The sequence below is a fragment of the Phoca vitulina genome, unplaced genomic scaffold, assembly GCF_004348235.1.
Source record: "Phoca vitulina isolate PV1807 unplaced genomic scaffold, GSC_HSeal_1.0 scaffold2, whole genome shotgun sequence".
In the NCBI taxonomy this organism is placed as follows: domain Eukaryota; kingdom Metazoa; phylum Chordata; class Mammalia; order Carnivora; family Phocidae; genus Phoca; species Phoca vitulina.
In genome coordinates, this window is record NW_022589705.1 from 10,282,114 (window position 1) to 10,309,344 (window position 27,231).

Consider the following 27,231-nt stretch of genomic DNA (forward strand, 5'->3'; position numbering starts at 1 on the left):
GACTGGAGGACGTGGAAGGAAGGGAGTGGAGAGACGGTGTCGCGAGGAGGAGGCTGCCCCCTCCTGTCCCAGACACCGTGTTGGGACTTCCTAACCACCCCGCCCCCATCTTGCGCCTCCGAGGCCCAACTAGGCCCAAGATGCCTGTGGTCTCCGTACCGTCTCTGTCACCGTCACCGAAGACCCCGCGGTGGAATGGGGGACTGGGGGCCTTGCGCAGAGAATTGGCTCCTGGTCCGGGCGGAGGAAAACCTGAGCTCTGGCACCTATGGGGATGGAGTGCGTGGTCCTGAAAGATCATTAGGTTAAAGCCGTGGCTCCTCGTTGCCCTGGAAGCACGTAGGACGTGCCTGCGTCCTGCCTTGCGACCCCCTTCTGGTTCTGTGTTGTTTTACTCATTGCAATTTGTCTCCTCTCCCCTCTCTGGCCCTGAGGTCTTCCAGACCGCACTGCTTTTTCATCTTGATAGCTCCCACAGTGCCTGCCTCTGAGAACCTGTTTGCTAAGTGATTGAGAAGCTGCCATACCCAAAACATTAGGCTCCAGCCGGATCTTACTGGCCTCATCCCAAGAGCAATTTCCAGATTCATTCTTTTTATTTGCTTTTGAGTCCAGAGCCTCTTCTACATCTTTAAGTTAATTCTCTCTCTCTCTTTTTTTTTTTTTTTTACAGCTTGAGGCAGCCTCCATGTCCATCCGGATGACATAAGGAGGATTTTAAGGCAGAAATGCAAGGCGATGGACACCTGGTCTGGGCACCTGTGCACCATCCAACTTCCAGATCAGGCAGTACCTGGCTAAACTGGGAAAACAAGACAAGGGCCTGGGTGTGCTCCGAGGAAAAGTTAAAAGCTCAATGCAAATGTGAAGGATTGTCAGCAAAAGTCTCATTAATGAGGTCAGAAAACCAAAGGGACCGTGGTCTTTGATAAACCGTACTAATATGCAGAGAAGGTGGGTACCATCTTGGACTGCAGCCAGAAACACACATTTGTTGACACCTCTTTTGTGTCCAGTCCCTAATGTCTGCATTTCAGAGTTTGGCTGGCTTTGATTTTGCTGCAGCAAAGAAGAAATACCCCAAGTGTAACTGGGAAGAGAAGACCCGGGACTGGCCAGAAGCTAGAGTGAGAAAGGAAGAGCCATAGCAAGGATTTTGACTGTGATGAATGGCTTTAACATGCTCTCTGGGTGTGTCCTGGCAGACTCCCTTGGGGTCTCCCCCACTTTGCATTTTTCAGGCTGGCTGAACTCAGTCATTCTAAGAAGAGGGAGAAATTGATGGGAATGGGGTGGGAGGAATGGAAAAAAAAAAAATCCTAGCATCCCATAGCTGAGTCATTTGTTCCTCCAGTAAATATTTCTTGAGTACCTACTATGTGCCATAAGCTGTTCAGGTGCTGGAAATCAATGAATCAAACAACCCTCCCCTCTCCACCTCCCCCCCAGCCCCCCCAGATCCCAGCAGATCTCTGCTCTCTTGGTGCTTCCCTTCTGCAGTGTTTGTGGATGGTGATAAGTATGTGGGGAGATGGGTGGAGGGAGAAAGCTACCAGGCAAATAGAAGGCCTGGGCAGGGGTGGGGGGATCAAAAAGCTGGGTTTGGGTAGGGGAACCCAGGAAGAGCCAGGGAAAACAGAAGGCCCAGCCTGGGAGAGGCAGTGAGTCAAAGTGCAGGAGGTGGGAGGGTCTCTGACTCAGTGCACTGACCAGCTCCTGAAGATGGGAGCTCAGCCTCAGGACAGAAGCCTCCAGAGAAGTCCTCACCACTTGCTGAAGGTTTTATCCTAGAGCTCTGAGCTAAGCTGTCACCTGGCCTTTCTGGAATTTTCTGGGGCCTTCAGTTGCAGCTGGCATCAGAAGCCTCATCTCCATTAGTTCTGCGTGTATGGGGTCACGCTATTTCCCCAAAGTACAGAGCCCAGGACAGAGTAGAGAGCCCCCTGCCCAGCCTGCCCTGTGGACAGCCTACTCTGGGTGGGTGGGTGTTGCCCCCTGGTGGTGCTAGGAATCCCTGCTCCAGACTTCACTTCCACTCTGGGCTGTGGGGATAAGGAGAAAAGGGGGTTATAGGCTTGGGGTGACAGCAGATTCTGGGCTTCCTGTCAGTTCCCAGCCTACTTCTCCCATCAGGGACTCTGTCTGTTCTTGCCCTTTCCCACTCCTCCAACCCCGATAACTGGCAGGCTTAAGCAAGGCTGTGAAATAGCCACAGTTGGAAACTCCTAATTCCACAAGCCTCTTTCCCTCCATTGTCACCTTTTCTCCACGTTCCTTCCCGGGGCCCCGTGGTTTTGTCTCGCAGTCAGAAAAGAACATCTGTCTGGGCACTAGTCCACACTAAAGTGGCAGCCACAGTGGTTCGCCTCACCAGCAATAAAGGTGGGGCACAAGCGTGGGAAAAGAGGGCAACGTTTGCTCCCAGAGTGACACTGACGGGCTGGCAAGCCCCTCAAATAAGGCCCTTCCTTGGTCTCTGAGAGCTGAGGCCGGCCCTGCCCGCCCAAAGCTGGAGAGCCTGACATCAAAGCCATTTGCCCTTGCCCTTGCCCTACTGGGGCTTGGAGTGGGGCTCAGCCACTTCAGAGTGACAGGAGCCATCCAGTATCCTCTCCATCGTCCTGCTCTGGATTCTACTTGTTTTGAGGGGTTCCGGGCCTAGCAGCGGGTCCCACACCTATCAAGCAAGGACCTCCCCATTGATATTCACATCTCCGGAGCCCTTTTGGCATTCAGAGCTCTGGCCAGGGACTGACCCCTCCTCCCTGAGGCCCAGGTCCAGGAGCCAGCATCCTTTCCCAGCCTGCCCTGCTCCCCAGACCAATTAATTGAATTGTTTTATCAACCATCATCACTGGGGGGAAGGTGATAGAGCCTTTCCCTCCCTCTCACGGAGGCCCTAAAGAAGAGAGCCAGAGGAGGCTGGCAGGCTCCTGTTTTGCTTATCAGTCCGTTGAACCCTGCCTCCCACCCCCACCTGCAGGCAGCCTGCAGAGACTAACAGGCTCCAAATCAAATGCCAAGAGCCTTCCCAGGAGGGGCCCGGGGAGAGCCCAGCATGGAGGCAGCCCTCGGGGCCTTGTGGAGGTCCACTGTAATGGTTCTGCACAGGGGCAGAAGGCAGGGTTGGGTGGCGCTGAAAAATCCTAGGGAAGGGTATGTGGGGCTCTGGGGAACTCAGGAGATGGACTCTGATGTCCCAGCTCTTAAAGAGAAAGGACCAGAAGGGTGCAGGCCACAAGCTCAGGCCTGGCCAAGACTCAGAGCCTCATAAATCATGGACTCGGAGTCAGAGGGCTGGCAGGGAGTGGAGTGCCAGCTCCCAGGTACATTCTCCTTGAGAGATTTCAGGCCTAAGGAGCAGCAGTGAGCTCTGGGAGACTGAGCTGGGCCTATGGTTGGACCAAGGGTAGAGAATGATATGGGGTCCCACGTGGCCTCTGCCTGTAGAACTGTATTCATGGGAGTCACAGGACCAGGACCAGCTAAATGGACCCCCCCCAGAGCCCTCTTTACTCAAGGCTGCTGGGATAGAGACCCAGTCTGCATCTAGAGATAGCATGCACGCGCGTGCACACACACACTAACTCAGGGTCCAGCTGGCAAGACTTCTTGGCACTCGGCATTTCTCCATCTAGAAAAGTACAGATTCCTCCCACCTGGCTAAATTCCAGCAAAACTGGTTCATTCCATTAGAGTGCTTAATTAGTTCTGACGGTCCCAGCCCCCTCCAGCAGTGTCCTGGGGAAAGGGGAAGCCGTTGTCTGGAGAGCCAGACCCAACCCTGGCTCCTCTTGGACGCTCAGGAAGCCCAGGGATCCTTCCCTGCTTGGGCCAGCCCTGGGAAGAACAGAGAGACCCAGAAGCCAGCCAGCTTTGACCCAGGGAGCCGCAGGGTGGATCTCCACTGAGTCTTTCCGCTCTGTATCTGGCACTGTCGCTGGCATGGGGTAATCTTAATAATGGTTTGTGGTTGAGTGACAGATATAGTCTTCTCCCCATTTCCCGGGTTTCCTCCCACATAGGACAATGTCAGTGAAGAATGCACCTGTGTGCCTGGCACCAGTGGGTAATGACAGTGGCGGGACGCTCCAAGTCAGATTATGACTACCTGTACGAGGCAGAGGCCGCTGCCTGATCCTTATTTGTATATTCCCAATGCTTAGCACAATCCTTAGGACTCAGAACACTCAGTTCATGCTCGATGCATGCAACTAGTGAGATGGGATAAGGTGGGGGGAGGGTAGAAGCCCTCCCTGTCAGAACTTGCATTGCCTAGACTGGGAGTCAAGAAACCCAGGCATCAGCCCTGGTTTTCCCCGTTTGCTTGTCGGAATTCTGGGTAGATCTCTTCCCCTCCCTGGGCCTCAGTTTCTCCAATTGTTCTAGAAGGAAGTTGGGCCAGATCGTCAGTAGGCTTCGTGTTCTGGTTACTATCACTTTGAAGCAAATTACTCCCCAAATTTAGTGGGGTCCATATGACGAGCATTTTATTTGGCTTAGGATACTAAGGGTCAGCAGGTCAGAAGGGCTCGGTTGGACAATTCTCGCTTGGGGTCCCTCATGCAGCTGCAGTCCACGCGGGCTCATGTTCACCGTGCCGTGTTCCCGGGGCCCGCAGGTGATGGCGGCTGTCAGCTGGGAGTTCAGCCGCACCTGGCAACAGAAGCACCTACAAACACACGGCTCCTCTAGCACCTGCAGTCTCGGGGCAGTTGGACTTCCTACGTGGCAGCTGGGTTCCCCCAGAACCACTATCCCTAGAATGCCAGGTAGAAGTGGCATGGCCTTCTTAAGCGAGCCTCAGAAGCCATACAGCATCACTTCCGCTGTACTCTGTGGGTCAAAGGAGACATTTACTCATCCAGGTTCAAGGGGAGGAGCATAGACTCCACTTGAAGTATTAAAGGATTGGAGCCATTTTTTTAAAAAAAAGATTTTATTTATTTGACGGAGAGAAAGAGTGCACAAGAGAGCGCACAAGCAGGGGGGAGGAGGCAGAGGGAGAGGGAGAAGCAGGTTCCCCACTGAGCAGGGAGCCCGATGTGGGGCTTGATGTGGGGCTTGATGTGGGGCTCCATCCCAGGACCCCGGGATCATGACCTGAGCCAAAGGCAGACGCTTAACCAACTGAGCCACCCAGGCGCCCCCTGAGGCCATTTTTTTTTAAACCACCACATCCTGTAGTGTGTAGAATCCTTCAACCCTGGCCCGAGCCCTTATGGGTGGACTGAGGCTGTGTGGCTGGTTGCGGCTGTTTGCTGGGGGTAGCAGGACAGCGTGCAGGATCAGTGATACTCCCTTCTTTGGAAACAATGCCTTCTCTCCCCGCCTTTCTTGGTTTCTTTGGGTTTGGGGCTGAAACCATCCTTTCTGAACGGCTCTGCGAGAATGGCTCATGGCGTGGGTGATGGGACCCCCAGAATGAGACGGGCCCCACGGACTTACTCCAGTTGCAAAAAGGAAGGAAGCAACTATTTAATGAGTACCTGTTGCATTTCAGTATGGAAAGGATTCTACACTGTATTCTAGGAGGTATTCCAGAAGGAGTTCATTCTTCCCTCACAGCAATTTGATTGTCATCCTCCATTTACAAACTAGAAATGGCGGTCCAGAGGCTTGTGACTTGCCCAAGGTCATATAGTTGGTGACCAAGCCATGATTCAAACCGAAGCATGCCACCTGCCTCAGGCAAACCCAAGGCAGAAGGGGCTCTTCTCATGTCTTCCCACATGTCTTCCTCCCTGTCTGCTCTCTCTACCCACAGCCCCAGCTCAGCCACTCACCTCCCCGTCAGAACGAACCTGTTCTGTGCCCCAGTTGTGTGTCTGTAAGTTGAGATTCCCCCAAGGAGGACGCTCCCACCCAGATGCCAATGGTTGCAGATCCCTAGCACCCTGCGATGAGCCCGTGACATGGGGAGCCACAAATTCTTTGGTCCCCTTCCCATCGGCAAGTGGGGTCTGTATGCCCTCCTATTAACTCTGGGCAGATGCTGTGATCACAGAAAACAACAGAAGTGACATTGTGTCATTTTCCAGGCCCTCACCTTAAGAAATTGGCAGTTCCTACTCTGTCTCTTAAAACGGCCTCTCTGGGCACCCTGAGCCATCACTTAAGAAGTCTGGCCACCCAGAGATGCACTATGCTGGATAAGCCAGGTATAGACCCTCTTCTGGTGACATTCCCAGCTGAGCCCAGCCTGCCTGCCGTTCTTACTGAGGTGTCAGCCATTGGGATGAACGTGAGTACGGCTGCCTTGGGCCCTCCAGACCAGCTTCTCTGCAGTTTAACACCGCTGAGTGACCTCGGTTGCCACCAGAGGAGTCACTCAGACAAGCCCTGCCTGAATCCCTCACCTCAAAAACCATGAGATATAATAAAATGGTTGCTTTAAGCCACTAAGATTTGGGGTAACTTGATACCCATGGGGGCAACATGCATAATCTCATCCAATTCATTCATTATACCTATTTTACAGACTAGGACATTTAAGCTCAGAGGGATTAAATAACTTGCCCTAGGTCTCCTGGAAGGCGGGAGGCCCATCTGGCATTTGAACTTGAACTTGGAAAGTCGGACTCCATAGCCCCTTCAAAGCCACTGCTTCTTAGTGGCTCTACGTGTGCCTCCTGGCGGGGGGAGGGGGTCGACATTTCAACCAAAAACACTCCCTTCAACGAAAGGATTGAATGAATTTACAAAGAGGGACATTTTCAGCATGGGGACTTTCTCGACTGAGAGGTACGTGGGGGGATTTGGAGTCTGCGGGTGGTGGGGAGAGGTGTTCCCTTCAGAAAACGCAGGACAGCCGAGGTTGATTTATTCATCTTTGTGCATCCATCGCTGGCACAGGACCTGTCACTGTGGATGCTTAATAAATGTTCCTTCAACAAACAGACTAACCCACAAAGGCGGAAGTGCTGAGGTTAGGGAGGAGGGTAGGGGATCTAAGATCTGGAGGGAAAGGCTCTCCTGCCATCTGGTGGCTATTTCTGGAATGATACTGTTTTCTTCTAAGGCAGGAGAAGGACATGGAGGGCTCATTGGGGGACCTTGGCTGTGTGTGCAGGAGGTGAGGAAGCAGCATTGCAGACTGGAGTGGGGTGCGGTAGGGGGGCCTTACCTTCCACTGAAGTTTGCAAAAGATCAGAACTTAGAGTGTGGCTTGCTCCCCGTGACCCCTCGAGCCCCCTGCCATCCCTCTCCTATCTCCCAGCCCCCAGCACTCCCCTGAGGTGAGTTTCCACCTGCCCCCGCCTTGCAGAATGACAGGTATGGCTCTTCCTGGCACTAAGGTAGGGTTTCCCCATAAGCGGACACCAAACACCATCCTCATGTCAGACAGAGCCTCATTCTCCACACTTGGGAAAACCCGGAGCACAAAACACCTCCCTCCGAAGCTGTTGACATGAGATTTTGTGTGCGGATGACTTGGACCCCAAGAAGGCCTGCTACAAGCGTGCATGTTGTTCAACACCCAGGATGATTCTTAGGAAAATAAACATGCATCCCTCCTCATTGTCCCCGAACTCCCCAGCCAGCCAGCACCCACAACCTCACTGCAGTCCTCTCTGCCCCATCCCATCCATGTTTGTCCCCTGGAGCTTCTGCTGGGATCTCTGGCTTCCCCATCCCCTCTCCCTGAGCCTGGGGCAGATCAGAAAGGCAAGAGGGGTTAGGTAAGAACAGACACTTTATTGTACACCATGGGCAGGGGGTGAAGAGAGGAAGGAGGGGATCTGGGGGTGACAATGCCTCGTCCCCTCCCCTGGGCTGAGTGGTCTTGACCCAGGGCTCTGGCCAGTCATGGGGCACATGGATTTGAATTGTTCTGAACTTGCACCAGAACCAAAAGTGACACCTGCTGTGTGTGCTTGGGTCTGTACAAAGCAGCGCTCGGGGTGAGGAGGGACGCTGGGCCCTTCTTCCCCAACCCCAGTCATCAGGCTCCAGTGAGGGGGCAGCAGGCCCCCAGTTTCAGGGCCTAGTGGATGCTCAGGGAGTCAGGTGTGTTCCAACCTGTTGTCTCTTCTCTTTTCCACCATGGGAGTACTCTGGGGGGGGGGGAGGGGGATGCAGCTGTGAGGAGGAGCAGAAGGGGAGCCCCCTGCCCGTAATACTGCAGGCCTGCTCAGGGCCTGGCACCACGCGGCTTCTAGCCCCCCAGCCTCAGCCTCTGGCAGGTGACTCAGGAATTCTCCTGGCACTAGGAAAGTGCAAGTCCCCTCAGATTTATTGCTAGAGGGCCAAAGCCAACCTTGCTGGTATCAACTAGAGTGCCCTCCCTGTCCATCCCCATGTGGATCTCAGGCTTCATGCTGCCTCAGTGGAGAGGGCTCCCTGAGCAAGAAGCTGGTGATTGGGGCTAGAGGACAGGCAGGGCCGGGGACCAGGGGACTCTTTCGGGCACGCCCCGCCCTGCCCTGCCCTGAGTCCACTGTCCCCTGTGGGCACTGCATGGACAGCACCAAAGCCAGTAAGGGATGGGGACCCTGTACAGGGATGTGGGGGCCTGCCCCTCTCCGGCCCCCTTCTGCTCCTCTGGGGAATCTGGGGCTGGATTGTACCTCATCAGATGCCCCACCTGTTCTTGACTCCCCCCAGGCCTCGCCCCGCTCCTGGCTCCCCTGAGGAGTGAGGAGAGGAGTATGAGTCAGAAGCACAGGGGAAGAGCAGCTGTTCCTTTCAGAACACTCTCAGAACCGTCTCAAGGACAAATGCGGGACAGAGGCGCTGTGAGCTGCTCTCCTGGGGTCTCACCATCTTAAGAAACCCTGTGTTTTCCTCAGGATGAAGAGCCCGTGAGTCCAGTGGAACAGCAAGAGGTTGGCTAGAAAATAAATGTAAGGGCTTCCCCTCCCCCCACAAAGCCCCTCTTTCCCTGTTTCTGGCAAGCCCAGTGGTATGAAGGCAATGAGTCACCAGCAAGAAACACCTGCCTTTCCCCACAGCACCCTGCCCCGAGGCCTTGCCTGACAGAGCTGAGCGAAGATAGCGGCGGAGGGGGCCGGGGGGGTGGGCAGTGTGGTCTTTAGGAACACGGTGAACACTGGGGATCACAAATCACCATGCACACGCCACACACATACACACGCGCACGCGCACACACCAAGCTCCACGCCCTACGTCTAACACAGCAGAGACACAGCCAGGACAGGGCCTGGCCTACGGCAAAAGGCTGCAAGCATTACCCAGCCTCTACGAACCAAGCCGATGGCCCGGCTCAGCCGCCCTGGTGCAGGCTGGCAGGCTGGGGCCTGGCCCAGCCACACGCTACAAAATTAAAAATATATCAAATATACAATGAAAATAGATCTGTACAGCACTGAGGATGAAAATAGTCCACCAGCCACAGTATAATATTGGGTTTGTCAGTTAACAGCATTTACACCCACATGTACAGATTGAATGTACAATAGAAATAGAATATATAGAAGAGTATATATAGTAGAGTGTCTCTCCTGGGGCATTGCTTTTCCTGTTGCTAAATCTGCTGGGATTAGGCAGGGGGCCAGGTAGGAGGTGTTAGGTGAGGGTGCCTAAGGCGGGATGTTGTGCCCCAAAGGCTCATGTCTTTGGGGAGATGTGGGTCCCCTTCTCCCCTCACACTCAGAAAGGACAGGTGTGGCCGGAGGGCTGGAAACGTGAGCGGATATGGAGGAGGGAATGAGTCAAGAAAATGGCAGGGTGGGAGGATGGACCCCCAGGCAAGGTGGGGGGGAGGGGGACCAAGGGGCTAAGGGATGAAGGAGGGAACCCCGGGCCTCATCTGTCCCTCCCCGTGCTGAGAACACGAGAGGAACTCAGGACCTTCCGCGAAGGTGCCCAGGCCTAGCACTGTGGCCTGATGCTCTGCCCACCACAGGTCTCACAGATGGAGTTCTGCTGGCCCGGCCTGCCTGCCTGCCTGCCGGCCATCCATCCACAACCGCACACCCATGCATCCATCCATGCACCAGTCCATCCATCGCTCTGCAGACAGGATTCTCCAGCCGGGCTCTGATCCTCCCAGCCTGCACTGTGAGGGCAGCCCTCTTCCGGGGAAGGCCTCAGGTCAGGGTGGGTGGGGGTGCTGGGGGGGCCCAGCCCGGCCCTTCCTCTCGGCAGCCTCCAGTGTCCACAGCACTGCCTGTGTGCCCTCCCCACCGCGGACTGGGCATCTTGGGGGAAGGTTCCCGAGGTTATTTGCACACGACGGGCACACCACACGGGCTGGGCTTGCACAAGGAGAGTGAGCGGCAGCCCAAAGGGGCAGTGAAATTATCCGTCTTTCCCCAGGTGTGAGGTTTCCTGGGTACGAGCCCCTGAACTCCAGAGACCCCCCATTCCAGGAGAGAAGCTGCCACTAGCGAGAAAGTTGAGCCCCAGGTGAGAGAGGGAGTGTGCTTCACAATTGTGCTCCAAACCATCTGAATTGTGCTGTGAACCATCAGGTGTGCTCTGGAAACCTCTCTGTGTACTGTCCCCTCCTCTCTCGAGGAAGGAGGCACAGGCCACTACTGTGGGCTCCCGGCTGGGGACGGAGAGGGCAGGCAAAGCCCTAGTGGGGGTGGGGAAGGGTCCCGGGCAATCCTCTCCCAGGCAGGATGCGGGACACACCCTGCCCCAGGCAGGGCCAAGGACGTGGGAGATTCCCCCCAGAGCCCCAGGCTGAGGGGCGCCCATGCCTAGCCCCCCTCCCGCTGCCAAGGCTGGCGCTCAAGCCAAAGCGCACCAGCTGTCTCGAAAAACAGAACTTGGGGACTTCTACAAGATTCCATCCCAAGTCTGAGCCCTGAGTCCCGGCACAATCGTCCCATCCCCAACCTTAAATCAGTCCGCCTCTGGGATGCCCCACACCGCATCCTACGCCACCCGGTGCCCTCACCACCAGCTGGCAGCACAGAGGGATGCCCAGGACCTAAGACCTCCAGGTGCCAGGTAACAGGGAGAGAGGGTGGGGGGGGAGCGACCCCTACAGTGGCCACTTGCCATCTCCCCTGTGCTGGGAATCAGGGCTTCTGGACTGTTCCCGTTTGTTAGTTGCAATTTGGTGACAGGATCTCAGGTTTGACGGGTTGGGAGCCTGCACTGGGGACGGAGTCTCTCCCAGCCCCTGCTCAGGTGTAGGGGGAAGCTGGCTGGGACTGGGGTGGGGGATGAGGCAGGGCAGACCCCCTCTCCTTGGGCAGAGGGCCTGGCCTAGAAAGAGAGGCCAGGCTGGGACGAGCGGGCTGGATGGGCGTGAGGCAGGAGAGGTGGGCAGGGTGGGGTGGTGGTCACAGCTCCGACTCAGGGGTGCCAGCCAGGAGGTAGCTGCTCCCATAGCGTCCGTTGGGGTTGCCGCCGGTCTCCAGGGGGGACGTGCTGCCGGGCCCCAGGTAGGAGCGGTGGGTGGGCATGGGGGACGGCGCCTCGCTGGGCACCTTGCTGAGGATGAAGCGGGTCTCGTCGTTCTCCTCCAGGTTGGAGATGTCCTTCATCATGCGGCCCTTCTTGTAGGACACGGAGAGGGTGTTGGAGCCGTCGGAGAGCAGGTGGAAGTGCCGAAGGATGAACACCACAGGGATGGGCAGGGTCGCCACAACGATGAGGGTGATCAGGAGCGCCATGGCCCAGTTGGGAAAGTACAGGTAGCGCTCGGCAGCCTAGCGGGGGGGACGTGGGTGAGGGCTGTGACAAGCTCACCCTCCCGGGACCTCCAGGCCCGTCTCTTCCTGCCCTCTCCCCGCCCCCGACCCACCACCCTGGCCAGGCACCAGCAGAGATGGAGGCCATCAGGGTTGCTACTTGAGTTAACCGGTCCCCTTGGTCAAGGGCCTGAGCTCCCCTGGGTCTCAGTTTCTACATCTGTAAAATGGGTGGGTGATTCTGCTCCACAGACACGGAGAGAGAACATGGGTTAGAACTGGGCAAGTGTGTCAACCTTTCTGAGCCTCAGTCTCCCCATGTGCGTTAGGGGATAATGCCTCCTCTCTCTCTGGGCTGTTGTAAAAATAGAGGCCCTGGCAGGGCCTGGCACACAGCAGCTACCCTGTGAGGGTTTCTCTCTATTGCCTGTTGCATTCAGGTCCCCCCTCACCTCCTCCTTGATCCAGGCACTGTACCCCGGGGGCGTGACCCCCAGCTGGATGATGCTGGCCGTGGTGAGCACGGCCATACACAGGGGAGACACGAACTTCCACATGTAGAAGTAGAAGCGATAGGGCCGGAAGCCCAGCATCTCCGTCAGCTCCTGCATGAACCTGCCAGGTGCACAGAGGGCCCGGCGTTGGCATCCCCACCGCGCCTGCGCATTCCCCCACAACCGCCTCCTCCAGGAAGACTTCACTGACCACCAGTCCCTCCCTCCCAGGCTCTTCCATTCTTCACATTCAGGGCTCCCAGTTTATTCGGTGGCCCAGCTGGCCTCTGGGCAGGCTCTGGTGTCCCCTGCTAACTTCCTCTGAATACCTTACGTCACACCCCACCCAGGGATATGTTATAGTCCACGGGACATGCCGGGCAGGCGGACTGGCACCGAGGACTTCTGCGTTCACCAGGCGCCCAGCCCCACTCACACTGGCCTGGCCCTAGACTCCCCCTGCTGGAAACGAGGTGATGTGCACGTCCCTAGTGTCCAGGGGCCCTGACTTGGGGGTTTCTAACCTCCCGCTCTGTGGGGGGGGATGACCATAGCCGCAGGCTGTGTATATGAATGTCATAAGAAAAAAATCATCTCTACTTGAATAACACCTAACTGAAATCTTGCGTTTCTTTCTGTTGTAAATGCAAGCAACCACAGGGGTATTAGCAGTACCTGAGACTTCGTCACCGATTGATTAAATGACAGATATCTCCCTCTCACATTACAACTGAGCCTACCTACAAACATCATTTATATTCCTCACTATTTCACAATTACCATTATGATTACCCTAGCGAGATCTTCTGACTTAATGCAGTAAAAAATAACACACATTCATAAAAAACTGCACATATATTACTGTATCAGATTTTAAATAGTATTCTTGCTATTTTTCAATTTAATTCATTTCCTCTATAATCCTATATATTTTATTTTGTCCACTTAAACATAATATTCTGCGAAGGCACACGGGGCTTCACCAGACTGCAGAAGAGTCAGGGCCCCTTCCAGCCTTGGCTCCCGGGGCTTCTCCCGTCTCACCACGTCCCCACCCACATTCTCGTAAGAAGGACATGGCTGTAGCAGGGCCGTGAGAGAGCCTGATTCCAAGACCCCGTCCAGACATCAAGGGAGCCCCCGGCCTTGCAGAGAGAGTGGGAGGGGCCTGGCCCTGGGACTTCACAGGCTCACAGATTTGTTAAATGAGGAACGAGGCTAGGGGCTGACAGAGAGTGTGGCTCTGCCCTAGGCTCAGGCCACGAGACCCAATCCTTCCTTACCGCTGCCTTCCCTTACGCCACCTGACCCCACGCTTCCGGCCCTAACCACACCTCATCGCACACGCCTATGTCGATCACCTGAAAACTGCCTCGGGCTGCTGAAGTTCAAGAACTCCTCGACAGCGGGGTCCTCCTGTATACTCACTCAGTGCTTAAGAAAGTTAACAGAACTCTAAAGAGTTGGTTGTCAGGTTCGGGGCTAACTTAAGGCAGTTTAGGGTAATGCCAAGACCTGAACCCAGGAGGCTCACGTGCTCAGCCTGGCTCTGCCTCTCACCAGCCACGTGGCCTTGGGCAGTCATGTCCTCTCTCTGAGTCTCATTTTTTCGTAATGATCTCTAAGGGCACTTTCAGCTCTGACATTCTCAGAAGCAGCCCAGGGAACGCGGCACTCTCCAGGGGGTCGGAAGAGGACAGACCCCTCTTCCCATCCAACCCCTTCCCCATGTCCCCCTTACTTCTTGGTTCCATAGATCCAGGCCACAGCAATGTTCTCAAGGATGACGATGACAGTAAGCGGCAGGGTGGCCGAGTAGTCATCAAACATAGTGACAAAGTAGTTTCCGGAGCGCTGGACGAACAACAGCCCCACGAAGAATGCAAAGACACAGCAGCCCACTACAGAGAGCCGGGAGGCCAGTGTGGGGGCACAGGTGCAGGGTAGGCAGGGCCCGGGGGGCTTGGGGGGCACCCAGGCCCCTCCCTTCCCACCCCTCCTCCCAGAAGGCCTTCAAGGGGGGAGGGATCCAGATGCTGAGGTTCTGAGCTCCCACTCCTTTAGGAGAGGAGCAGCCCAGGGCCGGGAGTGACAGAGATGGAACAGGGTGCAGGCCAGCATGGGGGAGGACACCCCTGCCCAAGAGGATTCAGCAGGCCCTCAGAGAGAGGAGCAAATGACCCGAGGAAGAGGCCGCCCCCTAGTTCAGGTTTGGCCCAGACGCCCAGACAGCCTTCTCCTGGCCCTTGAGTGCTCTTCTCTGGGAGAGGAGCCAGGCTCCGACTGCATCCCAGTGGGGGCAGCAGGGAGCCTTCTCAGTATGGAGTCTGTCTAAAGTCAGAGGAGCGTCCTGACTGTCGTCCCTGAGGGCAGCCCAGCAGGCCAGCGGCAGCTGCCAGGAGGAGTTACCTGTGAACATCTCCTTGGGCACCTTGAAGGTGTCGATGATGGGTGTGGTGATGCCAGCCATGGTCCCAATCATACTGCCCAGGCCCAGGTTGATGAGCATCAGGAAGAACATGACAGACCAGAACGGGGAGGCGGGGAAGTGCGTCATGGCCTCCGTGAAGGCGATGAAGGCCAGCCCTGTGCCCTGCACGGACTGAGGGTGGGGTGGAGGGCGAGGGCTCAGTGAGGCCCACACCACTCCTGGGAGCCCCTTGCCTCCTTATCTTTGCCCCTGGGGCTTTAAGAATAACTCTTCTCTCTTTCACAGGAATCCGTGCCCTCACCTAAATCCTCTTGCCTTTTGACCAGTGGGTCTCAAACTTGGGTGAGTGTCAGAATCCGTCCTACCCCAGGGAGTAAGATACCGATGTAAAAGTGCACCTGTGGGATCTGGAAGCTACGAGTTGTACAGCAACCCCAGGTGATTCAGATGAAGATGCTCACATTTAGAAAGACGCCCAGCTTGAGACCTTCCTCCTCTAGGAGGTCTTCCCTGATTGCTCCAGTCACAACTATGGGAGCTCCCAGCCCTGAGCTCCAGACTTCCATATAGTGGGCTCAGCCTCAGCTGCCTAATGGAACCGCATTGGAGCCTTTAAAATACCAATGCCTGGGTCTCACCCTGGAGACAGTGATTTGATTGGTCTGGGGGTAGAGCTGGGTATCTGGGTTTTATTAAGTTCCCAGGTGGCTCCAATGGGTAGCCAAGAGAGAGAGCCACTGTGTTAATGCTTGGGCCCCTGCTCATGGGGCAAGTGACCACACGCTGCCCACTGACATCACTTCTCCGCTGAAGAAGGGCAGGGTTGGCCTGGGATCAAGGGAGCTGGCTCTGCCCCATGGAAGCCTTGGCACTGTTTGGGTCCCAAGACTCTGTGGGCATGTCTCTCTCCTGTTACCCTCTCTAACAGAACAGTCACTCTGAAAACTTCCAGCTGTGCAAATGGGACTAGAAGCACAGTGTCCACCCCTGGGCCTGAGCATTAATGAGGGTGTGGTATCCCCGTGCTCTACCCCAGGGGCTAAGTCATCATGGCAGTGGGAGCTGCAGGGCGGACAGTGGGAGGAGGGAACAGAAGCAGCAAGGGGTGACTCAGAGCATGGAGATCAGAACGCTGGCTCCCCTTACTAGCTGGAGGGCCTCCTCGGGAACGCTCCCAACTTACCGGCTACACAGCTTTAGAGCAGGGGACAATATTAATGCTCAATTCATAGCACTGTCCTGAGGGCCAAAGGGGGTAGACAGCAGAGGCAAACACTAACGAAAATGCTTATTTTCTGTGAGCCACATACAAAGCACGGTCGCAAGGGCCTTACAAATGGCAGCGACCCCCCCCCCACACACACACAGAAACCCATTCAATGAATCTGAAAGTCGTCCTGTAGAATTCCTGTGATTTCTGTGATAGGCGCGTCTGCCTTATCTCCTCGTCCAGACAACCTACCTCTGGGCAGGGGTTTGGCTGATCCCTTTCCTCTCTCCCTCCCCGGATACATAGCAGGTCCCTGTTTCTCAAGCAAGTGAATGCATCCCTGGCGGCCTTCTGAGGCCTGTATGCGAGCCCCAGCCACCCAAGGCCCATCTCTGGGTCCCACGCTCCCACGTCTGCCTTCCTGCCCACCCCGGAAAGGGCAGCCTGTCCCACACCTTGTCCAGCTCGTCCTCCAGAAGGCAGGGGTCAAGGCCCAGGGATGCGAAGCGGTCCTCCTTCACGGCCCTGATGACTTTGTACATCTCCGTGTAGTCCTTGGCAGTCAGGTGCGAGAAGTTGACGTGGGGAGGGATGAGGTCCCGGCTCAGGACGTTGGTGTGGAGGTACCCCAGGATTTTCTCGGCATTCCTGCAGCACAAAGTGGAGAGGGCCAGGTACAAAGGCAGGGGTGGGCACGGTCCCGGAGGTGCGTCCCAGACACCCAGGCAGGACAGCCCCCCCTCCCGCCTGCCCACCACGGGCCATTGACAGAGACATCTCTGACACTGAGCCTGGGATCCAGGGGCCGGGAACAGAGAGAGCTCCACCACCTCCGGGGGTGAGGGGGACAGGGACTCTGGGACTCTGGGTCACCCCCCGCCTGGGCAAGACAGACAGGAGGAGAGACGCCACCTACTCGACCACACACTTCTCGTTCATGATGTTGGCCTTGAAGCCCAGCACGGCAAACACCACGAGGGTGGCCAGCACCGAGGTGAAGAAATTAATGAAGGACACCAGCGCAGCGTCGAAGTGGCAGTTGTTGTCTTGCTTGTTGTAGCTGGAGAAGGCGATGACACCCCCGAAGCCCAGCCCCAGGGCGAAGAAGACCTGGGTGGCCGCCTCCCGCCACACCTGGGGGTCCAGCATCTTGTCCAGCTGTGGGGGGAGGACCAGAGACACACAGATGATGGTTTCCCACAACACCCCTTTCCGCATGGCAGAGTGGGAAAGCTGGGGCTGTGTGAACTTGGGCGTCCCCCCTAGTCCCCACGTGCAGAACATGGGGAACGAGAGTATCGGCTTCAGAGGATGATTGTGAGGCTTAAGATCAAATAAATGCTATGTGCTTACTCAGTAACTTCTCAGTCAATTTTAACTGCCACCTTTGCTTACCGTGGAGCTATTATACGGAGGAATAGCTTCAGGGCCATTAGGTATAAGGCATGGCGCACAACTCCAGGGAGTGCCATTCACTTGAATGGTGCCTCCTAGAGTTGTGCAGTGTACAGCCTGCACAACAGTACCAGAGAACTAAGAACACCGATATTTCCCCGATAACCTCCTCCACTTCAAACCATGAGAAAGGACACCAACTTCTCCCTCCTGCCCACCTGATCTCCCTTTCCCCAGAAAAAAAAAAAAAGGACCAATGTTCATTCATACACATCGACATACTCCAGATCACAGAAGGACCCTTCCCCCCTCCCACCCACCCAACTTAAAACACAGAACCCAGACACTTCCTGGAGAGGGGAAACCCCTGCCTGACCCTCCATGTGCCCTCAGACCTGACAGAACCCTGAGCTACACCAGCATGTAGAGGGCAGGGGGCAATTCCCAAAGTGCTTTTCGTATCCATTTTCCTTTTACTGTTTGCTCCTCAAGGCAGGGACCGTGGCTTGGACCCAGCACGGGGCTGTCGAGTTGGACAGACCCAGGTCTAAACCTGACTCCCATCTTTAAATAGCTGAGAAGGCTTAGGAAAATGACAGTGCCTGTTTTATTTATTTTTTATTGTTATGGTAATAACCATACATTACATCATTAGTTTTTGACGTAGTGTTCCATGATTCATTGTTTGTGCATAACACCCAGTGCTCCATGCAGAACGTGCCCTCTTTAATACCCAACACCAGGCTAACCCGTCCTCCCACCCCCCCTCCCCTCTAGAACCCTCAGTTTGTTTTTCAGAGTCCATCATCTCTCATGGTTCGTCTCCCCCTCTGATTTCCCCCCCTTCATTCTTCCCCTCCTGCTATCTTCTTTTTTTTTTTTCTTAGCATATATTGCATTATTTGTTTCAGAGGTACAGATCTGTGATTCAACAGTCTTGCACAATTCACAGCGCTCACCATAGCACACACCCTCCCCAGTGTCCATCACCCAGCCACCCCATCCCTGCCACCCCCCACCACTCCAGCAACCCTCAGTTTGTTTCCTGAGATTAAGAATTCCTCATATTAGTGAGGTCATATGATACATGTCTTTCTCTGTTTGACTTATTTCGCTCAGCATAACACCCTCCAGTTCCATCCACGTCATTGCAAATGGCAAGCTCTCATTCCTTTTGATGGCTGCATAATATTCCATTATATATATATATCACTTCTTCTTTATCCATTCATCTATCGATGGACATCTTGGCTCTTTCCACAGTTCGGCTATCGTGGCCATTGCTGCTATAAACATCAGGGTGCATGTACCCCTTCGGATCCCTACATTTGTATCTTTGGGGTAAATACCCAATAGTGATAGTGCCTGTTTTATGAGGCTCAGTTTTCCCATCTGAAAAATGGGAATAATAATACAGTGTCCCTCCCACGGTGCTTGTGAGGATCAGATGTGGCAGCAACAAGTAATACCCGGCACATAAGTAGCAAAATTAATCCTGCCAAAGTGCCTCTGACCTAGACGGGACAGGTTTTTGGGGTTTTTTTTGGTGAGGGGCAGGAATTATTATTCACATTTCGAAAGAGCGAACTGAGACCCCAAAGTGGAAATTACTCGCTCCAAGTGACGGAGCTGGTTGTTGGGGCAGAGAAGTTACTCAAGTACAGATGGTCTGATGCAGCCCACGACAACGTCCTAGCACCGTCTCCTGACGCCTCTACTCCTCAGAGCATTGCCCCCTGGACCTCTGCTGCTGAGGTCGACCCAAGTGACAGACCAGGAGACAAGGAGGCGCTAGAGAGTTTGCCACCCCTGCAGGCACCAGCCCTAGCTGGTCCTGGCCCAGCCGCCCCTCGCTGTGTGCCCGTGGCTCAGTCCTTCCTCGTGGGCACACTGAGGCATCGGACTTGAAGCTATGTTACAGCCCTAGCCCCCAGGACAGAGGCCCAGCCGCCCATCACCTCAGCAGCTCCCTAGGCACATGGGAACACCTGGCGTCACTCCACCAGTGGAGAAGGTGTGGGCAAGCTTGGGGGCCGGAGGAGGCACTGCAGGCTGAGGAGGAAGGGGAGGACAATGGGAGCAGAGCCTTCAGGGTCGGTATGCAAATGGAGCCCTGGCCCGAAAGTATGTGCGCTCTGGGGGAGATTAAGGTCCCCCACCTTGCACAAAATAAAGTCATCTCTGGTCCACCAAGAAAGCCCAGAACGCAGACATTCAGGAGCTAACAGCCCCCGACATCCCTGAGAAGAGGTGACCCCCCCCTCATTCCCCCCCCCCCGCTCTCTGCATCCTCAGTGGTAACGTGTGGCCTCCCTGTGACTATGACTCATCCATCCAACACAGAGCACCTATGTGGGCCAGGCCCAGTGCTAGGTGATGGGGAGCCATAGAGGGCAAGAACAGGCAAGGTCCCAGCTCCTAGCGAGTTGACATTCTAATTGGAGAGGTGGCCATTGTCAAATGACCCTGCAAACAGATGCTGAGTGGCAACTAGGACAGGGGCTGTGCAGGCCAGGCACCCAATGCTCCGAGAGCCTGTAGCGGGGGGACTTGAGCCAGGCAGGAGGCCACAGAAGGCTTCCCCGGGAGGAAGGGATCCTTGAACTGACATCTGAGAGATACAAAAGCAAGGCTAAGAGCGGGAAGAGCATTCCCGCAGAGGGAACAGTGTGTGCAGAGGCCCAGAGGCGAGGCAGGACAGAGGAGGGCAGGTGAAAGTTAAGGGAAGAGCCCAGGCTGCCAGAAGCAGCAAGGACAAAGCGGGAGAGGAAAAGGTGAGGCTGGGAGGCAGAGGAGTCCGATCAAAGGTCCTAAGAAAGCACCTAATCTGGGAAACCGCTAAGAGATATAGAGGAGGAGGGTAGCAACGAAGCCGACCTTAGCCACGGACTGGAGATGGGGGGATGCTGAAGAGTCAGGTGTCAAGGCGACAGCCACACTTCTGGCCCACCTACCTGGCGGGGTGCAGATGGAGTCTGAGGAAAAGGGGCAGGTCTTGATGGGGTTGGAACAGGGCAGATCAAGGCATTCACTGCAGAAATGCGGAATTTAATGTGTCTTTACACTATCTAAGAGGAGAGGTCAAGTGGGCAGGCAGACAAGTGGGTCTAGAGCCCAGAGAAGAGGCTGAGCCGGAGATGTAACTTGTGAGGAGCAGGTGTGCCGGAAGGAACTGAGGCCCTAACTGTGGAGCGCTGAGAAGAGGCGAGCCAGGGGCCCAGGCAAGGGGGTCTCACAAGGGAGGGAGAGGAGGTGAGCAGCCCAGATGGGAGGAAGAGCAAGAGAGGGCTGGATCGGAGGCCACAGGAAGCAAGCGGGCCTGGGAGGAGGAGGGCCCCGTGCGACCCGGAAAAATACACTAGGGTGAGCCTGTCCCGGGTGGCTCGGAGCGTTCGGGAAGCGATGGGGCCCGAGTCACGTAGGAGCCAGGAGAGCCGAGAAGCAGAGGGGAAGAAATGAAGGTAAAGTGGATAATCAACTCCTTGGAGAAGCTCGCCTTGGAACAGGAGGAGAAAGACGGCGGGTTCAGGCAAAGGCTATGAAAACTATTGATTTGTTGTCTCGTTTTTGTCTTTAATGCAGTGACTTGATGATAGGTAAAAGCAGATGGAGGGCAGGCGGTCTAGAGGGGCGGGAGCTGTCTCCCATCAGAGACCCTGGAGCTGCTCATGGAGGGACCAGGACAAAAGAATGGGATGGGGCAGGCAGGTGCAGGCGGGTTTGGATGTTCCTTGTCTGCGAGGGAGTTTCTGTCTCGGTGGCTCCTGTTAAACCCATAAAGCAGGAGGCCAAATCATCTGTTAGGGGTGAAGTCGGGACGTGCAGAAAGGTGGAAGAGGTTTAAAACGGTCACAGTGAAGTATGGAGAATGAGACGCCAGGGAAATGGGGTAGGGTTAGCCCACACTGTTGAGGGTCCACTGTGCTCACAATGGCCTCTTTACAAAAGGAGGATGGCAGGCCCACATTTCCTTATCTAAAAGCCCTGAGGCCAGACTGGCTGTGGAATTTGGGCTCTTGTTCCTAACTCTATTTTAGAAAGGTAATGTAGTGCATATGCCACATAATTACATAACACCCCCAGCAGGGTCTGGGGCAGCACTCCGTAATCAAACACATTAGTATTTTTGCAGCAGAATATGAATATGAATATTCACACCAAGTGAATCAATAGAAACTAAAAATAGCCTCACATCTGTTCAGGTCATTTTGCCGCCAAATGAGTTCGAGGAGAAAGAAAAAACAACTTTTGTTTTTCGGGGCTATTTGGATTTTGGCATCGTGAGTAAGGAAACAGAGGCCTATACAGAAATTTGAAGATTAATTTAAAAAGGAGAACAAAGTAATCACTGTCCCACTGGGAAAGGCCTTCTGTATCTCCCCTCTCCTGGGTGGGTTCTTAAATGATTCTCCCAGAAAGTTCTGGAAATGCGTGGAGGGATTACTTGTGCCTGGAAGGCATGCGGGTATTCACTGATGCTCACAAATGTCAGTCATGCCAGTTTTACCGATCAGCTGGAACCTAGGCACCTCCCTTGGGCTAGAAACGTAGACCTAATGGCTGGGCTCTGGGTGGTCTGGTGAGTTCCAAGCAGGAAGAAGAACACAAGATTTTGTAAGAGAGGGTAAATTGAGATGGACACAGCCCTGGTCATCTCCCTTGCATGTGGAAAAATCCCTGATCGTTCTCCACTGTGTGCTGGAAAATATTTTCCCACTTTTTGTCCCTATCTCCAAATGCAGTGAACTTACTCTTGAAAAGCACTGCGGTATCTTACCTCTGGCCTTTGCCCAGGCTGTTCCCTCTGCCTGGAATTCCCTTCCTCCTACTCACATTCTGGCAAAACTCCTATTTATTTCTCAAAACCCGGCACAAATATCACCTCCTCTCTGAAGCCTTTCCTGATGCCTCTGGCAGAGCTTGTCATGGTCCTTGGGCTCTCCCAGCTCTGGTCAACCCCTGCATATCAGATTTATACGTCTGCCTTCTTTTCAACACTTTGTGTTTCTTAGGGGCGGAGCCCATCTCCTGTTCATCTTTGAATGCAATGTCTGGTACACGGAAGGCAAGGAAAAGAGTTGGGGGCAAGAAAGACAGACAAGCTGCTTCCTGAAGGTGAGCTGAGCGGGAAGGACCAGACCAGGCACTGTGAAATTGTCCTGGCCTTTTTGTGCTAGGATGCAGGCTTCTAGGACAAGAAGATCCTTATGGTTTTAAACTCCTACTTTCTAAAACATGGTTATTTTAATGCTGGCTTCTTTTCCTTTCCTCTTGCTTTTCTACCTCTCCCTTCCCCCTCCCCCTCCCCCCTTCCTCCTCTTCTTCATCTTCTTCTGGTGATTTTTCATTTTTCATCTATATCAGTCATTACTAAAGTTTTTACTAAAGGGTCTGAATCATCTGTGAGACCCAAACATGTCATTGTTAGGATTTTCATCATTCCCTAAATCTAAAAATAAGACATGGGTAAATTCCTAGGCCCAGCCACTGTTCAGGGCCAAGTTCCACAAATGTTGGCAGCCACCCTAGGGAGGCCGCCATCATCCCAAACTGCATCACTGGAGCTCACCCTATAACTTGGGGGACAGACTCTCAAAGGACAGGGTAGGAATGTCTTATATGTGATGATTTGGAATGGGAATAAAAATTATTTGTATGTTAAGACTGTATTTGCTATTCTTTCTTCATTTTTAAAAATTATGGAACATTTATTTTAAAATGTACAAAAATGGAGAAGATAGTATAACAAACCCCCATGTACCCAACACTCATTTTCAACAGCTCCCAACACAGGGCCAACCCGGTCTCCTTTGTACCCCCATGCCCCATCCCTAGATTATTTTGAAGAAAATTGGTGGATCCAAATCTGATATTAATGAGGCCCCAGAAAAGAATCTGACAGTGCCAAAACTTAACCTTTGAGGAGAAAAGTGCCCTGTGTGAGCAGCCCCTGGGCACCCTCCCCAGTGGGGCTTGGAGGGACTCCCTTGCTGATGGAGATGACCAGATCTCTATGTTCAGCTGGGGGTAAAGTGAGTCAGGCACCTTTAGGATTCAATGCCTGTTGTTCCTTGAATTTAAAGGGGCTCTATCAGGATTTCTGGGGTGCTGGTGCATAATTCCAACAAGGTCCTCGGGGCGCCTGGGTGGCTCAGTTGGTTAAGTGTCTGCCTTTAGCTCAGGTCATGATCTCAGGGTCCTGGGATCAAGCCCTGCATCAGGCTTCCTGCTCAGCAGGGAGTCTGCTTCTCCCTCTATCCCCTGCTCGTGCTCTCTCTCTCTCAAATAAATAAACAAAATCTTTTTAAAAATTAAAAGAAAACAAAGGGGATCTATCAGGATTTCTGGGGTGCATGATTCTAACAAGGTCCTGATCATAGTGTCCACAGAAGATGAACCCATGGCCAGACCTCAGGAAGCCCAATGTCCTTTGCAAACGTCAGGGTGTGACTGCAAGAGGAGAGGTGGGAAACGGGCTCTCCCCACCAAAGACAAGACTCGCACCCTCCTTGGGGGTTGCGGGGGGAGATACCCTGAAACACAGCAAGGGCTTCCTGCCACCTCCTTGGCACATTGGCTGAGTCACTTCCTCACACAGAGAACAAGGTGTTTTCACGCATTTGACTCAGCGGCACGAAGATGCTTTCAGAATCCACAAGCAGCTCCTGAGCTCCTGGCCTGACCCGGTGCATGACCGGAGCCCACGCCCTTGCTTCTCAGCCCTGCCGGGCACCTGCCGGTGTGCGAGCCAGCCGGGGCCGCAAGACACCAGATGGCACTGGAGCGCCGGGTTCCCACTGCCCAAGAACAGTGTCACCTTCACGAGGGAGAGAATAATAATCACTACGGCTTACCATGCGCTCTCCGCACGCCAGGAGCAGCCCTCCATGGTGTCCTGACAAGGCTGTCGGGGAGCTACCAGGGTTCACCCCATCTCGCAGCTGGGGAAAACGGAGTGAGCTCCCCAGGCATCTTGCCCCCGGACCACGGAGAGATGAGCTGGGATCCGAACCAGCCTGTCTGGCTCCAGAGCCCACCCTCTGGCAATAAGGCTGGCCTGCCCTGGTCGTCCTGCCCAGAAGCCCTCCTCTACTCGTGGGGGTCAAGGAGCTCTGCCCCTGGGCCTTCCAGGCCTCCCAGGACCCCACTTCTCTAAGGGTTAACACGCGCCCTGACCCGGGAGCTGGTCGGGCTCCCTGGTGAAGACCCCAGAGGTGGCGAAGAGAGAAGCTGATGCCAAAGCTGCTCGCAGCTCAGGTTCTGCCGGGTAGCCCCTACCCCCGAAGACTGTGCGGCTTTCATCTTAACCGATGACCCCGGACTTAAAACTCAAAGGACACACAAAGGCACAGTAAGGCCTCCTTTCCCCCACTCGATCCAAACACTCGATTCCTCTTCACTAGACGTGACCATGATCTCTGCTGCTTGCGTGCCCTTCCAGTGATATTTCATGCGTCTATCAGTGACACAAACACACACCCCCAACAAACATATCTACGCGTGTGTGTATTCCTCCCCTTCCTCCCCTACTGTCCACACCGGAGATGTCCACCGCCCTGCCCCAGGCTCGACACTTCCTTGTCGTGCTGAGTTGGGAACCCACAGAGTTCTAGGGCTCCTGGAACTCACAGTCTGTCATCCCTCAAATCCCCCATCTCCACACCCCTTCCCTGGATGGTCCTCCCTGCTCTGATTCGGTGGTTCTCCAGCCTGGCTGCCCTTCAGAACCACCGGGGGCTTTCAAGAGCTACTGCTGCCTGGATACGCCCGGTGATCCTGATTAACCGGTCCGCTGGCTGGAGTCTGGTTAGTCAAGGGTGGGCCTGAGGCCGCTGCTCCCCCTGCAGCCCGCTGGGGTGGAGGCTGTTCTCGTGCACGCCCGTGCTGCCATTGGGCCTGGAGGTGGATGGGGTGCTGCCCGTTCCTCCAGGTCATCATTCTTATTCCACGGTTTCCTCTCTCTGTCCCGCTCTACTGCCATCAGGATTCTCGGTCCCTTCAGCTCCTCCCTTCCACCAATCCTGTCCTCCACCCCAGGCCTCGGGTCGTGCCATAGCCTCTGTCATATCTGAGAGCTATGCTCCAACGAGGACCTCAACGTTAAGGACCCTGAACCCCAAAGCACCCCATCTTTCCAGCTCCCTCCTTTTAGTATCTTGACTCCAAAAATTCTTCAGCCTCACTGGGACCCACCTACATTTCACTCCCCCCACCCTGTTTGGAGCCTAACTTCCCTTCTTGATCGGCTTAGTCAAGGGCCCATCACTTGGTTAGTCCCTTGCTACCCTCTTAACTCCCCTGCCACCTCTCTCCATGGTCGTCCCACGTCATTGCCTCCCGACCCTGGTCCAACCATCCACCGACTCTGGGCGTGCCCCCCAGCAGCTAAGCATAGCTAGAGAAATCACACAATGCACACTTTGGGACCTTGGATGAGCTATTTAACCTCCCTGTGTGTCAGTTTCCCCACGTGCAAAATGGCAAGAATAACCTCTGCCTCAAGGGTCATTATGAGCTTTAAAGGAGCTGATGTATGTAAGGTGCGGGTAACAGTGCCCGGCACCCAGTAAGTACCATCCACTGTAAAGCACGGGATTGTTCTAAGTACCCCCTCACTGTGGGAGATAGCCTGCTTTCAGAGGTATAAATAGGAGGAACTGTCCAGCTCGGAATTGGAGAAATATGAGCTACACCGTGCGGGCTGACTGCACCGCATACCCGTGCCCCGTGCTGTGCTGCACGCCTTCCCTGTCCCCTGCATCGTCACCTCACACTCACTCCTCCTTAGGCCCCCACCACCCCTCCACCATTCAGACCCTCAACCAATGCCCTCGCTTCCTCCTTCCCAGAAAAAAATGGCACGAGGAGAAGAGAGCTCCCGCAATGAGATGCTATCACTAGTCCACAGCTTTAAATTCTCTGATTCCAAATTTATATCTCCACCTGACTGGCAGACTCATCTGACCAACTGCCTACTTAACATCTCCACTTGGATTTTTTTTTTTAAGATTTTATTTATTATTTACTTGACAGAGAGAGAGAGAGAGCAAACACAAGAAGGGGGAGAGGCAGAGCGAGAGGGAGAAGCAGGCTCCCCGCTGAGCAGGGAGCCTGACGTGGGGCTTGATCCCAGGACCCTGGGATCATGACCTGAACCAAAGGCAGAGATGCTTAATGGACTGAGCCACCCAGGCACCCCTCCACTTAGATATCTATTAGACATTTTAGACCTGCCACATCCCAAACAGCAGTCTTGAACCTGCTCCTCTCACCATCTAATTTCGTCTCCATAAATGTCAACTCCATGCTTCTAGGTGCTCAAGCAAAAGACCTTGGAGTCATCCTTGACCATTCTCTTTCTCTTGCCCCTCACATCCAATCCAACAACAAATCTTGTTGACCCTACTTCCTAGATATATCCTCAATCCAACCACTTCTCAGCACTCCCACTGCTATCACCTGGGCTCAAATTGCAGTCACCTCTCACCTGGATGAATTCTAGAACCTGGATGGATTCACCTGGATGGAGCCTTCTGGCAGATCTCCCTGTTCCACCCTTGGCCGCTCAGATTCTCTATGGCAGCCAGAGGGATCCTTCAAAGACAGAAGTCAGATCGTGCTGCTCCTCTGCTCAGAACCTCTAATGGCTCCCATTTCACCAAGAGTAAACACCAAAGTCATACCTGGCTCACAAGACCCTCGTGAACTCGCTCCCACTATCCCCTTGACCGCATGTCCTTACCTCTCTCCCCACCCATTCCAGATTCACTAGCCTCCTTGGATTGGACGCCAGGCACATCCAATCTCAAGGCCTTTTCGCTTATCACTCCCTCCGAAATGGAAAGTGCTACTTCCAGATATCCACACAGCCTGCTCCCCCACCTGCCACGTCTTTACTCAAATGCCACTTTCTCAGGGAGGCCTTCCTTGAACACTGTCTGAAGCAACCCCTCTCCCTGGTGTCCCTAATCCTCTTTTCTCTGCTTTATTTTTCTCCTTAGCAATACCACCCAACAAGTCCTTAATCTTATATCGCTTGTCTCCCTAAAATACAAGATCCAGGAGGGTTGGGAAGTTTGTCTGCTTGGT

The 27,231-nt window shown here is 54.5% G+C and overlaps 1 protein-coding gene across 2 annotated transcripts in view; it reads right to left on the minus strand.

Annotated features, from left to right (window-relative positions):
* Positions 1-7,678: 7,678 nt before the first annotated feature.
* SLC6A17 (solute carrier family 6 member 17) overlaps positions 7,679-27,231 on the minus strand; it is a 49,264-nt gene continuing 29,711 nt past the window's right edge. For both annotated transcript variants that reach the window (XM_032421860.1, XM_032421868.1), the window contains 6 exons: positions 16,664-16,905; positions 16,203-16,395; positions 14,516-14,708; positions 13,848-14,007; positions 12,065-12,227; positions 7,679-11,630 (listed from right to left, as the gene is read on the minus strand). In XM_032421860.1, coding sequence (XP_032277751.1) covers positions 11,262-11,630; positions 12,065-12,227; positions 13,848-14,007; positions 14,516-14,708; positions 16,203-16,395; positions 16,664-16,905 — 1,320 coding nt within the window. In that variant the 3' untranslated portion in view covers positions 7,679-11,261. The remainder of the gene's footprint in view (positions 11,631-12,064; positions 12,228-13,847; positions 14,008-14,515; positions 14,709-16,202; positions 16,396-16,663; positions 16,906-27,231) is intronic.